Source organism: Planococcus citri, chromosome 2 (genome assembly GCF_950023065.1).
Source record: "Planococcus citri chromosome 2, ihPlaCitr1.1, whole genome shotgun sequence".
In the NCBI taxonomy this organism is placed as follows: Eukaryota; Metazoa; Arthropoda; class Insecta; order Hemiptera; family Pseudococcidae; genus Planococcus; species Planococcus citri.
In genome coordinates, this window is record NC_088678.1 from 11,224,521 (window position 1) to 11,239,002 (window position 14,482).

At 38.5% G+C, this 14,482-nt stretch overlaps 1 protein-coding gene across 1 annotated transcript in view; it reads right to left on the reverse strand.

Annotated features, from left to right (window-relative positions):
- Positions 1 to 2,411: 2,411 nt before the first annotated feature.
- LOC135834611 (uncharacterized) overlaps positions 2,412 to 14,482 on the reverse strand; it is a 37,299-nt gene continuing 25,228 nt past the window's right edge. The window contains exon 5 of the mRNA XM_065348535.1: positions 2,412 to 2,579. Coding sequence (XP_065204607.1) covers positions 2,413 to 2,579 — 167 coding nt within the window. The 3' untranslated portion in view covers position 2,412. The remainder of the gene's footprint in view (positions 2,580 to 14,482) is intronic.

The window sequence follows — 14,482 nt, forward strand, 5'->3', positions numbered from 1 at the left end:
TAGACCGTAACACACTAGGTGTTATATTGGTATGCTCGGAGAGTTTATTTTTACCGTGTTGGTATATGCAACTACCGTCGAGTAGATGCAAGGTATTATTCAAACTGGCTCACAATTACAGCAAGTTCAAAAATTGGTAAATTAGTGGTCAAGGTTTACGAACCCTTTACACCCTGAAAAAAGGACATGCTATTAATTGGTACTCTGCCATGGAGGCATACCATGCCGACAACCTTGCACAATGCAGCTTGTTCGAGAGCACGGTATTGCCATCTCCATTGCCAATGGAAAAGAACCGCCTGCTAGGGCGATTGTTACCTTGATCATTGGCGATGTGAGCCAAAAATGAACTGTAACACACAAGGTGTTATATACGCATGTTCAAATCAGGAAGACCGCTGATCAGCACTCTTGGTCGTCGAACCAATTGAAACCCATCCAAAGGACATGCACTATTTCGGTTCTCTGCCTCGGTACTCACCTACCTAGTCAGCAAGCGGATACTTGTAACGTTACTCGAAGAAACAGACTCGGACAGTAACAGTTTACGGTTTCGCAGAAGACGAAGTAGTGAAGTTACCGAAAATGACCACGCGCCCATTCGCTGGAAAATAAATCGTTGTATTTGTCCCAGCGACTTGGCGATTGGAATCGAAAAGCAACATAGAAGATGTTGCAAGTATGTCCGAATGGGATGCTGACACCTAGGGAATTGAGAGGAACTTGGTAGCATGGTTTACGAACCATTTTTAAGAGCCGCATAAGAACATATTAATAATTGGTACTCTGCCACGGTACGCACCCCGTATCTGGAAGAAATCAGGCATGGTCCTGGAGGATTCCGCGGGTGATGACGTTACCGAAAAGGACAGGTACGCTGCCTGATAATGCCATGACTTGCACGGAACCGGTTACGGGTTCCAGCATGAGATGTAGCGATGACTACCTTTCTGCAAGTCATGACACACACGAAACCGATGACACAGCTTCAATTAAAGAAGCCAGTTTCTTTTCGTAGTTGGTGTTGTTCGAGCTTTTGTGTTATCAAAAATGCCAATTTTAACACAATTAAAGTGTTATAATATGTTCAGACGGACAACGCTGCAAGAAGGATATACTATAATAACAGGTTTCCCAGCCTGCGAATCCTCTGCGAGAATTGCAGAAATCGCTGTGTCATTATTTTGCATATCGATAATCGCGATCCGGCAGGCACGTGCCATTTTTCGCATTATCAACCTCAAAAAATGACAGATTTCTTGCAGACGTCGCAGTGAGCGATTTCGAAAAATGGACGTAACATACAAGATGTTACATATATATATATCCAATGCAGCGAGGCTACCAAGCACAAAATTTGAAATTTGAATACCATTCTTTGATTATTACGCGGTACCACCTATACATGAACCTGTTGCTGGGCCTTGATGGTCGATTAATTTATTTTCTCTTGTCTAAGTTATTCTTTACCGTATGCCTCTGCCATTCTCATCGTAGAAACGCAGGGGGGCAGGGGGACAGCTCCGCTGCCACGTACATGCATAGTATATCATGTTTTTATCCGTGCTTTTCTCCGCTGGTTACGCCATCGAGCAAACCTCAGAGGGGCATATGTGATATACTACTATGCCGTACGTGGTATGTATAGGGCTCGCCCACATGGTAACACTGCGTTGCACTAAGGCAACACTGCGTTGTATTCTCGTCAGCTAGCCATACGAGCCAAGCGACGAGAGTACAGAACGCCAGTAATGTATCCGAGTGCACGCGGGTATGTTATTCACGGTTAATGGGTTAATGCAGTCATTTAATTATAAGTTTTTACTCTCGAGTGTTAAGTGTTATATTTAGTGCTTTAGTTTTAGTTAGTTATTAGTGAAACCAATTAATAGACGAGAAGGAGTGATGATCTACTCGTCGCCACTCTGGGTAAGTACTTGCACATATCAGTGTGAATAAGTTAGATCTCCTTGCCAGAGGAGATCACTTATCCAAACCTACACCACAGTGTGTAACACCAACGTGTGTATATTTAGTTTAAGAAAGTGTCTTGTTAACGTACATAAATACATAGAATATGTGATTATGTAAAACCTGTAACGTGTTGTTAATTTGCACACATTAAATATTATTCTCGTGTATAACTTGTTATTATTTATGGTGTGTATGATCATATGTTAAGAGTGTAAAAGCAACCATTTCCTACTCACGCCCTAGCCGAGCATGTGAGGTATTCCGGTGAGTATTTAGTAGAAATACTCTAAGGGATATTTCTTGGAAACAACACAATAGCAACCATCGTAAGTCACATTACCAATCACTGCTTTAAGTCAATTTACCCTCTTACAAAAGTTTAAAAATTTTACATTCTTAATGCGGTAACAGAATAATGTTACAATGATTTTAAAAAAATTAATATGTTTTTGAAAGCTCGTCTTCGTACTTAGAGTAGGTAGAGATTAAGTAGGCAGGTGTAATTAGGCTTCTGTGGGTTTTATCGCAAACGCCCTTCCAACAAATATATCTCGTAATTCGACTATAATGACTGTAGAACACCAACAATGAGTACACTTTGAACACTGAAATGAAAAAATAAAATAAATAGGCATTAAAGGTGAACAATTCACTCTATCAACTTGTACATTACAGGGTGCCCAGAAATATCGTGAACCCCAAAGAAAGTTTTTTATTAAAAATATAGGTTGGCAACGTGATATAGATATAGATGCATATGATTGGTGGAATGTTATCATCTCAATCTAACAACCAATCATGTGATATCATTAGTATCATTCACTGTGACCAACCGAAATATTTAGCAGAAAACTTTGTTAGGGGTTCACGATATTTCTGGGCACCCTGTACAGTATGACACAAAAGTAGTGCCCGGTGGCTTTTATTTCTAAGTGAAGGTATAGGGATTTCGAAGCCTTCGTCGGTCGCTCTTCACTTTGAAATGATTCAATATTCTTTGTCACAAAAGTCATTACTTTTTGAAGATAGACCTACCACATTAGCCTTATGGGACCACATTCGCTCCTCTGGCCTTGCTAACTTTAAAATACTTTATTCAATAATCGGTGGATTTTTTACTCCCTATTACGATGAGTTCTGAGATGTTACTCCTGTATATAAGAATCACGAGTAATTATTTTTCATTTGTTTCAGAAATGAATGCAATGGAAAAACACAGAAAAACTGTGTGACATTTAGCATAAAATGTACCTAACGACATAAATACTTAAATGCGAAATTCGATTCATGTGTTGATACTTATTCTGCCTATTCTGTAGGTATGTAAGTATGCATATTTTTTCACAGTTCGAACGTAAAATTCAGCTGTTGGTTACAATCTACGTAATCAACTTCTCTTTATTAAAATCGATATCGATGACGAATGACGATTTATTGAGTAGGTATTTTTTAAAGATGAATTATACGTATGATCATCAAGTAGCGAAACTACGAGACAATAATTTTAGTTTGATTTACGATCGGTTCACGTGATCTCTGAGCTGACGCATGCTGCTCGTTGTTTCACACTTTTGTCAGTTCTTTAGAATATTTTTCATGTAACTAAGTATGTTGTAGGTATCAAAATATACAGAAAAATGATTTCTAAAAAACATGGTTATCAGAGAGCAAAAAAGAGATGAATCAAAATCATTTTTTTCTTCTTCTTTAAATTGTCGATTTGAACTTGCACTTATGTTCAGCTTTCATCACAGTGAACGAGGAGTCAATGGATGAATAAAATTTGCAGTTGGAAGGTCGAAGTTCAATACAATAAATCGCACTGACTTCATTTCTCATTTTAAATTACAAAATGTAGGTAAATGTACCTACATTAGAGTGAACTGCGAAAAAAAATGTTAAGAAGATGTTGACAAAGTTCAGCGGAGATTTTCATTTTATAAGCTGGAGTGCCACTCAGAAAAATTTTGACTTCGTAGGCGCATCCGGAGGGGAAATATTGGACCTCAAAGCTAGGAGACATTTTTGAAAGTTTTGAGAAAAATTTGCGGACGTCTTCTCCGTTTTTGCCCTACAAATTTTTAAAATTTCCAAACATTGAATATGAAACTTTTTATTCAAAAAAAATCTGTGTACGTAAGTCATTTTAGCAAAATTTTTAGTCGAACCTCGAGAAAATTGGGGCAAGCTGAATTTTACATTAATTTGTTCAGATTGGTCTCTAAAACAACCCATCAAAAGTTGCACCCCGCAACTTGACCGCTACCCCCGCAAGAGGTCATTAACCTTTGCCGAAACATGTTTTTCGGCTTTATCATCGAAATGAAGGGTCCTAGAGGGAAAATGTTCGAATAAATATTATTCTACGTTAAATTTCCTATTACCATGACCAGTTCAGTTTTTCCCAAAATGACGATTTCACCCTTACTAAGGAGGGGCTAAAATTATCAATTTCATGAAAATTGTTTTAAAAAATGAAAATCGACAATTTAGAACGTGAACTCGGTTCAGGGTACACTCGAAAATATTTTGACCAAAGTTGCAGCCCGCAACTTGTATGCTACCCCCCGCAAGAGGTCACTAACCTTTGTCAATCTACGTTTTTGGCAATTTAACCGAAATGAAGGGTCGGAGGGGAAAAGTGATTGAACTAAAATTGTTCTACGTTAAATTTCCTATAAGCATGACCAGTTCAGCTTTTCCCAAAATGGCGATTTCACGCTTACTCAGGGGGGAGAGGGGTAAAGTTGTCAATTTTATGAAAATTGTTTTTAAAAATGAGAATTGACAATTTGAAACGTGAACTCGATTCAAGGTACATTCGAAAATATTTTGACCAAAGTTGCACACCGCAACTTGTCCGTCACCCCCTCCCCACAAGCACTGCAAGAGGTCATTAACCTTTGTTAACCTACGTTTCTCGGCTATACCCGTATACCGCCGAAATGAAGGGTCGAAGGGATAAAAGTAATTGAACTAAAATTATTCTAAGTCAAATTTCCTATGAGCATGACCAGTTCAGTTGTTCGTGAATTTGCAATTTTAGTATTTTATGGTGGGGTGGGAGTGAATTTTCAATTTGAAATGATATATTATAAATAAATAATGTGCAGGAAAAAATATTACCTCACGTGCGAGCACTTAAGCAACGGATTCCATGTCATCTGTATCACAACAGTCATCTTCACTCTCGCTCTCAGAATCCATTTGAGAAACTTCGATGGCATTAAGGCACTGTACACCAAAACACTCCCCGCAAATTTTAGAGATTTTTAAACCTGAAAATTTATTTTTTGAATTTCTCACAATTTTTTTCGCAGATTTTATTTTAAATTAAAAAAAAAACACTTCCACTGTAAGGCTGAAATTAAAATTACGCAAACAACTGAACTGGTCATGCTTATAGGAAATTTGACTTAGAATAATTTTAGTTCAATTACTTTTATTGCTTCGACCCTTCATTTCGGCGGTGCCGAAAAACTAGAGATGTGAGGAAACTTTCAACGGAAACTTTCTTGAAATTTTTCAGGAAATTTTCCGGAAACTTTCAAATTTTTAAATTTCCATTTTTATGGAAATTTATGAAATTTATAAATTTTCACCAAAACGCTCACCAGAGTTCAGAATTTTCATTCATAATAAGGAAATTCTTCTAAACAGTAAACAAACACCACTAGATTATGGCATTTGAAACAATAAAATATGTTTTTCTTGGTTTTTTAAAACATTTTTTGGATGAAATTTTCAAAATAAGCGTATATATTACACGACTTGGTATCATTTTTTCAACAGATGTAACAATAACAAACCTGCGGATGAACCATTTTGAGACAATTTCTTGAAATTTAAAAAAATACTGCACATTTTTCAAAAACAAATAGTTACCTATAATTAGTTGTTTCCTTCAAGAAGTTCAAGATATGCATTGTCAATGATTCAAGAATCAATTATTCAATTTTTTTAAATAAAGAAAATTATTCAATGACTAATGAGAGAAAATGGTAATATTTGTCTCAATTGTCGCAATTTCATGGACCATAATTGACCAAATTTATTCAAAGGTTACAAGCTTATGGTTAGAGAAATGAAAATTTCAAATTTGGGTTCCAATTCCAATTTTTGTTTCGATTTCAGTAAAAGCTAATTGGATAAAAAATTGAAAATTATTTCCCCGAAAATGTTCTGGTTTATTCCAGTTCCAGTTACAGTTGAAAATTTTGGTTCACATCCCTGCATTTTTTTTTCTTTTAGAATTTTTCTGGTGCAGTTTTTTATTTTTTGTGAAGTAATCATTGAATTCTTGAACTTGGTCACATTTTTTAATTCATAAAACACCACAGAAATGACATTTTATTGCAGAAAATATGAGAATAAATGAAAAAAACAGAATTATTGGAAATTCATCAGTTTGTAGTTGACCAATAACATTTTAAAACTGGCATTTGTTAAAAACAGGTATGGGGTGCCTCATTCATTGAAGAAAAATAAATTTCCAGAAAGTTTCCGGAAAGTTTCCGAAAGTTTCTGAAAGTTTCCAAAAAATAAATTTCCTGAAATTTATCATCTCTACGAAAAACGTAGGTTAACAAAGGTTAATGACCTCTTGCGGTTGTTGTGGGGGAGGGGGGGGGGGTGACGGACAAGTTGCGGTGTGCAACTTTGGTCAAAATATTTTCGAATGTACCTTGAATCGAGTTCACGTTTCAAATTGTCAATTCTCATTTTTAAAAACAATTTTCATAAAATTGACAACTTTACCCCTCTCCCCCCCCTGAGTAAGCGTGAAATCGCCATTTTGGGAAAAGCTGAACTGGTCATGCTTATAGGAAATTTAACGTAGAACAATTTTAGTTCAATCACTTTTTCCCCTCCGACCCTTCATTTCGGTTGAATTGCCAAAAAACGTAGATTGACAAAGGTTAATGACCTCTTGCGGGGGTAGCATACAAGTTGCGGTGTGCAACTTTGATCAAAATATTTTCGAGTGTACCCTGAACCGAGTTCACGTTCTAAATTGTCGATTTTCATTTTTTAAAACAATTTTCATAAAATTGATAATTTTAGCCCCTCCTTAGTAAGGGTGAAATCGTCATTTTGGGAAAAACTGAACTGGTCATGGTAATAGGAAATTTAACGTAGAATAATATTTATTCGAACATTTTCTCTCTAGGACCCTTCATTTCGATGATAAAGCCGAAAAACATGTTTCGGCAAAGGTTAATGACCTCTTGCGGGGGTAGCGGTCAAGTTGCGGGGTGCAACTTTTGATGGGTTGTTTTAGAGACCAATCTGAATAAATTAATGTAAAATTCAGCTTGCCCCCAAATTTCTCGAGGTTCGACTAAAAATTTTGCTAAAATGACTGGACTATACGAGTCTGGCAACTAAGTTCCGGGAAGCCATTCTGAGAGGTAGAAGATGCAACACTGGAGTCTTCGCGAACACGTTGTCCAGTAGATTGGACCTTCCTTTAGTAATGTTCAAAGTTTCAATGCCGTAGGTTGTTCCGTTTTTTTTGGTGCGTATTTTTCTAATGTAACTTTTGGTACGACGTCGTGAAAAAGAGGGTTGCAAATTACTTCTTGGAGGAATGGTCACCTCCTCAAGACATCTTAGTGTCTCCTCACTATTTCTACACCCCAGATTTGATTCCTAGGGACCTCTACTTCATTCTCAGTTGGTTTTTACCTGAGAATCAACACCCATTGCATTTTTGAGGAGGACTCAAAAAAATCTACTCAAATTTTGAAAAATTCACCTCTGAGGGACACAAAACAGGTTTCTAAATGGGAGCATTGAGTAAAAATACGATGCTTTGAGTTGAAGGAAGGCCACAATAACAACTTATGAGGTCAATCTCCTTTGAACATTTTTTTTTACTCACCTCAGAGGACATTTCCTCACAGCCACTTGGCAACAAGAATCTCATGGCCTACTTTTTGTGAGGTTTTGATCACCTGATCTTCCTCAAACATTTCCTTAATTTTGTTTAACATCACGTTTGACCTTTCAAGACATTTACCTCTCCCCCAACTCAAAATCTGATCTCCCTGACTCAAGAATCCTCCTCAAGTCACCCCTTAAAGTTTTGCGACGCGACCTTAAAAGTTGTTCACTTTAAACAGCTATAGATCCCGCAAAATTCACCCGATCGACTTGAAACTTATAACAGTATTAAAGGAAGGTCTAATCTACACAACAATGTGTTTGCGAGCACACCAGTGTTGTATCTCTACCTCTCAGAAGCACTTCCCGGAACTTAATTGCCAGACCTCGTACTTTCAGTGGTTTTGGCGTTCGATGGCAACGACCCAGGTATCTGAAAAACCTCAAATACAATCTTTTGGAACTGGATCATTTTTTCTAAAACAGGTTGTGAAGAGGATAAGTACGTACATAGGTACATATTAAAACGAAAAAAATCACGATTTTTTTCAATAGGTACCTAATATTTTTTTTTACGTGTAATGATTCGACAAAATATACGTACGAAGTTCTTTTTGCCAGTTGCGAATACACATTTACGTAGGTTCAAATGTTACACGTTGGTAAACAACAGATTTTTCGGCGGTAGCGATTGATTGATTTTTAGTCGCTAGGTATGCTAACACTAGAGCATCGTAGCATTCGACAAGTCTGATGATTTACGAAACAACTGTATACAAAAGTTGCGTTTTCAAATGATTAAGAAACAACAAAAATTTATCTACCTACTTAAAACTGAAATCATACTGAATAGGTAGGTTCTACCTACCTAGATTTCATTATATATACAACCTACTCCTGAAAGAAACGAATAATAAGTGTTCTTTGAACGTGTTCGAGATACTGTTAAAGTAGCAAAGTTAATACGCTGTCAAAAGTACCTCCAGTTTTTCAAAACACAAAAAAAAAAGTTTCATTCGAGTAAAGTGATTTTGTGTTGGCGTTGGCAGTACTGGGAGTAATCTCAGCTACGATGCGATACTTACCTGGCTGTTCTTCTTATCCGGGTGCTCTCCTGTTTACTACCTCGTTGATTTAGTTTATAGACTCGACTTCGATGATATTCTTGATTGATGATATTTTTATACTTTTATAACGAATATATTTCCGTTTATTTCTCGATGTGTTTATTATTATTTGAATATACGATTAGTCCTACATGGTAGACAGAAGCGTAGGTTTCGATTCGTTGCTTGTTTTTTAACATTTCGGTAGTGATTGTGTACTTGTGTAAACTTCATTCGGACAAGATGGAGGCTATAATAAATCCTATAGTGGATCGTATCAAAGCTGAGCTGGAAAGTTTTATGCGATCGACAATCAGTGTTCCTGTGAGCAGCTCAGTAAGTAATCAGATTTCTAATCCGATTTCGAATGCGAATCCGATTTCGTTAGTGGGCAATTTGCCAAACTACTTTTTCATGCCGCCACCACCACCACCTCCGGTGACATCTGCTGTTCCAGTGACTTCGGCAGTTCCGATATCAGTATCAATTACATCCAGCGCATCTGATATGCCGCGACTTACGGTGACAACGTTTAGTAAACCTGCTGGTCGTTATGTGACAGCTCATAAATTGGTGAATTTACATACCACTGCTGCAAATGTGGTTTCGAGTAGCACCACATCCGCATCTTTAAGGCAACCTATCATGTCAACGGGTGCCTCCGCAGTACCGATGCCACCACCGGTGGGAAATATTGGATGTGCTCCGCTAACCTTCAATTCTATGTTCCCGAATATCGATTATAAGCTGACGGAGAAAAGTAGCTACCGAAATTGGCGGCAGATGCTGTTTGACGAATTAAGAGTACGCAGACTTAATGATATTGTGGATGCTTCAGTTCCGCGACCGAATACAAGATTCGATGACTCCATTCGGAAAGCGACTACTCGTTTACTCATAGTAGGTCGCCTTGACGAACACCACCAGCGTTTAGTCGAAAACATCAGGGAACCGGCCGAAATCATAAAATGGTTGGATAATGAGAAACTGCCAATATCGGAGAACTTACGAGAAGCTCTCTTTCAGAAAATCACGAACTTACGTTTTGAACCGTTTATTGACGAGCCGTCGAAGTTTACCAGGCAATTGGAGGATTTATTCGAACGAAGTAAAGAAGCAGGCATGGTGTGGACGGACGATTTCAAAAAGAGTATGCTGTTACATAAAATAAAGAAGGCGCGCAGCGACATATCGATGTCCAACCGAACGAGTAAAACCAACTACCAGATGATCAAAAAATGGCTATGTGACGAAGAGGCGACTGAGAAGGAGCTCAAGGCAGTAACCTCAACGGCGGCTTCAACAGGGGTTCATTTTGCCTCTGCCAATTCTTCGAACTCGAATGGAAGAGGAAGAAATTTACGAAACAATCGACGTGGCGATAGACGTGAACAAAACAACGATCGACGTGGCGAGCGACGTGAACAATACGATGATCGAGATCGACGTGGCGATAGACGTGAGCAATTCGACGATCGACGTGGCGAGAGACGTGAACGTGAAGACAATCGACGTGGTTCCTATCAGCGCAATTACGACTCGAGAGATTCCTATCAGAACCGTAACTCATCCGAAGGCAACCATTATGGAAGGTGTCGAAAATGTAACATGAGAGGTCATGCGATGAAAGACTGCAAGACGAATGGGTCTTATTGCTACTGCTGCAGAAAAGTAACCGATCATATTGCGAAGAACTGCCCCGAGCGTAAATCCGATGAAAAGTCTGGTAAATCTGGGTCCGGTCAAGGGAAAGGCGATAGCGGTGGAAAATCTATGATGGTCCGAGGCGATAGAAATTTCGAATTAAATTCGAAGTATTATTATCCTGACGACTGCCTTAACTCGGCGGGTAAGTGTTTCATGACAGCAGTACTGTCAGTCAATTTTATAATCGACTCTGGGGCAAGTTATCATTTGACAAATGAGCGGCGAATTCTCTCCAAGGTAAGAAAGTTGAGTAAACCAGCGGTAATAGATTGCGCTAAGAAAGGACAGGAGTCTGTTCTGAGTATAGAGGAGTTAGGTGAGTTTCATACTTACACTGCTTTAGGTAAGCCAATTACTTTTACAAATGTCTTATATTCTTCAGAAGTTTCTGAAAATCTGCTGAGTTTACGGCAGCTGGTACAACAAGGTGCGACATTTGATGGAAGTTCGCTATATTTTTATATCAGAGATGGAAATTCTGGTGACATAATTATTAGAGCTCAGTTTCAATCTCCGTTCTGGGTCAGTGATCTGCGTGTTCGTAATCCAAATGAAGTGGCTATGTTAGCTAATGCTGATGGAGGAGGTCCAAGTCCAACGCTTCCGACGATTCGTGAAAACTTGGGTCTTCTATGGCATACGAGATTGGCGCACGCTTCGCTAGGTTATCTTGAACTATATAAATCGAAGATGGCGATTTTGAAAAATGTAACTTTTGGTAAGGATATTATGGATTGTCAACCTTGTGCGTTAGCTAAGGTTCACAGGAACCCTTCGAAGAAGAAACGTCAGCGGAGTAAGATAGCTTTACAACGAGTTCATTCTGACGTGATGGGCCCTATAACACCTCTATCATTCCCAGGTAAACGTAGGTATGTGATAACATTTATAGATGATTTCTCGAGGTTCGCAATGGTATTTGTGATGTGTTATAAAAGTGATGCAGCTGACTGCTTTAGAAAGTACTTAGATGAGATGCGTAGAATGTTGGGAAAAGATGTTAAGGTACGGTACTTACGTACGGACGGAGGTACCGAATATTCAGGTGAGATGGGAAGGTTATTGAAACAGGAGAAGATTGAGATAGAGGTAGCTGAACCGGATACCCCAACTCATAATGGTGTTGCAGAAAGAATCAATCGGACTTTGCGCGAAAAGACAACAGCGATGCTGAGTGATTCGGGAATCCCAATGTCCTTGTGGGACCATGCTATATCTCAGGCTGTTTATATCTACAATCGAACTCCTCACAAATCGAACGGTTTTAAGACACCTTATGAAGTATTTTGTGGTGAAACTCCTGATTTATCGTTTATACGCCGGTTTGGTTGTCTGGCCATTCCGAAGAAAACTAGAGAGGATTATGAGAAATTTGATGAAAGAGGTATTAGAGGTGTAGTTTTGAACAATACTAGAAGTGGTTATCGAATTTTGTTACCTTCGAGGAAAATTATAGAACGTAAAGATGTTGAGTTTATTGAAAATATTACGTATAGAGATTTATTGAAAAGTAAAGATGTTGTTTTCGATTTTAGTTCAGACGAAACTGAAACTGATATTAACTGGCACAACACGGTAGAACGAGAAACTACCAACGAAGAGGTAAGTGTAGAAGTACCCAGCAAGACTTCTGGTGAATTGAATGTTGTCCCAAGTACTAGTGGTCAAAACGATGACTCTGATGAATTTGACATTGAGAACGTCGAAGAAACTGTGATTTTTGATGACTCGTCTAACGATACGTTTTTAGCTTTTGATCGTGTTACAGCATTACGTGCATGCTTACTCGAAGATGAAAAGGATCCAATGACTTACGCTGAAGCTTTAGACCGTACTGATCGTGAGTATTGGATAAAAGCCATGGAAGATGAAATGGCGTCTTTAGAAAGAAATGATGCGTGGGATTTAGTTGTACCGCCCAAAGGGGTGAATATCTTAGATTCTAGATGGGTATTTTGTAGGAAAACTAACGAGAATGATTCTTCAATACGATATAAGGCACGTTTGGTTATACGTGGATTCAAAGATAGAGAAGTGTACGATATAGGAGATGTGTACTCTCCGGTGGCTAGTAAACACACAGTTAGGGTAATTCTTGCGCTTGCAAATAAAGAAGGTTGGTCGATTATTCAATTAGATGTTATTACTGCCTTTCTTAATGGCAGATTGAAAACTACGGTATATATGCATCCGCCTGAAGGAATGGAAGTTGATGAAGGCCTGGTTTGTGCTTTAAAATGTGCTTTGTATGGACTCAAGATTAGTCCGTTAACTTGGTTTCGTAGGTTCGATGAAGCAGCCAAGAAAATGCAGTTTACCAATCATCCAAATGAGCCATGCGTGTATATCTGGCGAAGGAAACATTTGGTGGTAATTTTAGTACTTTATGTAGACGATTTCCTAATCACAGGTAATTGTCAAGATAAGATTGTTGAGACGATTAGACGTTTAAAAGAGGAATTTCAAGTAAAAGAGTTAGGTTCTCCTAAAAAGTTTCTTGGTTTGGAAATTGCTAGATCGGAAGAATATCAAACGTTGACTTTGACTCAAACTAGTTTTATTAATTGTGTGTTGAAACGCTTTAACGCGTTGAATTTGCCAGCTGTTCATACTCCAGCTTTAACTCGAAATTGTGAAAAGAAAAGTAAGTCAGAGAAGAAAACACCAGAATGGAATCCTGGTAAGCCTACGCCTGGCAAGTCTTTGTTTAGGGAAATTACTGGCTCGTTATTACATCTAGCCAACGGTACTAGACCAGATATTATGTTCGCTACGAATGTGCTATGTCAACATCAAAGTAATCCTCAGCCCGAAGACTGGGAACGTGCTCAGAGAATTCTTCAGTATCTGAAAGGAACGGCAGAGCTAGGGCTAACTTATAGAGGGGTGATTAAGAAAGAAGGTGTATTTGTAGATGCGTACACCGATGCGTCGTTAGGGACTGGAGAAGAAGGTTGCTCTATTACAGGCTATTTTGTGCGAGCGTACGGTGATCCGGTTGTTTGGCGTACGAGAAAACAGTCGGTACCAGCGGGTTCCTCAGCTGAAGCGGAATATTTCGCTCTATCCATGTGTTCGAAGGATGCTGTCATTACGGTAGATTTATTAGAACGTTTAACGAAGAATAGACATGGACCAGCTCTCATTCATAGTGATTGTCAGCCTGCTCTCGCTATCGCTAAAACAACTGGAGCTCCCAAGCTCAGGCATATAGCTAAACTCAATTATCACATAGTTAGAGATTTTGTCAAGGGTAACAAGATTATTTTGAGATTCGTTAAGTCGGAAGATCAGCCGGCTGATGCCCTCACGAAAGCTCTTGCCTCAGGTCGATTTCAAGAACATTGCAGCTGTCTGCTCAATATGTAACATAATTTTTGTATTTCAGGCCATTATTAATTCGAAGACGATAGTTCCTATGTTTACGATGTACGTTATTGATCTCCGCCTCTCCGCTAAGATTAAAGGGGTGTGTTGGCGTTGGCAGTACTGGGAGTAATCTCAGCTACGATGCGATACTTACCTGGCTGTTCTTCTTATCCGGGTGCTCTCCTGTTTACTACCTCGTTGATTTAGTTTATAGACGCGACTTCGATGATATTCTTGATTGATGATATTTTTATACTTTTATAACGAATATATTTCCGTTTATTTCTCGATGTGTTTATTATTATTTGAATATACGATTAGTCCTACATTTTGGTTAGAAGTAGCTGTCGGCTGAACTTTACAATGTTCTCTGTGAAAGTCATATTCTTTGTGTTTTTAGTAGCTGGTAAGTAACTTTTCCATCATTTTGAATTAAAAAC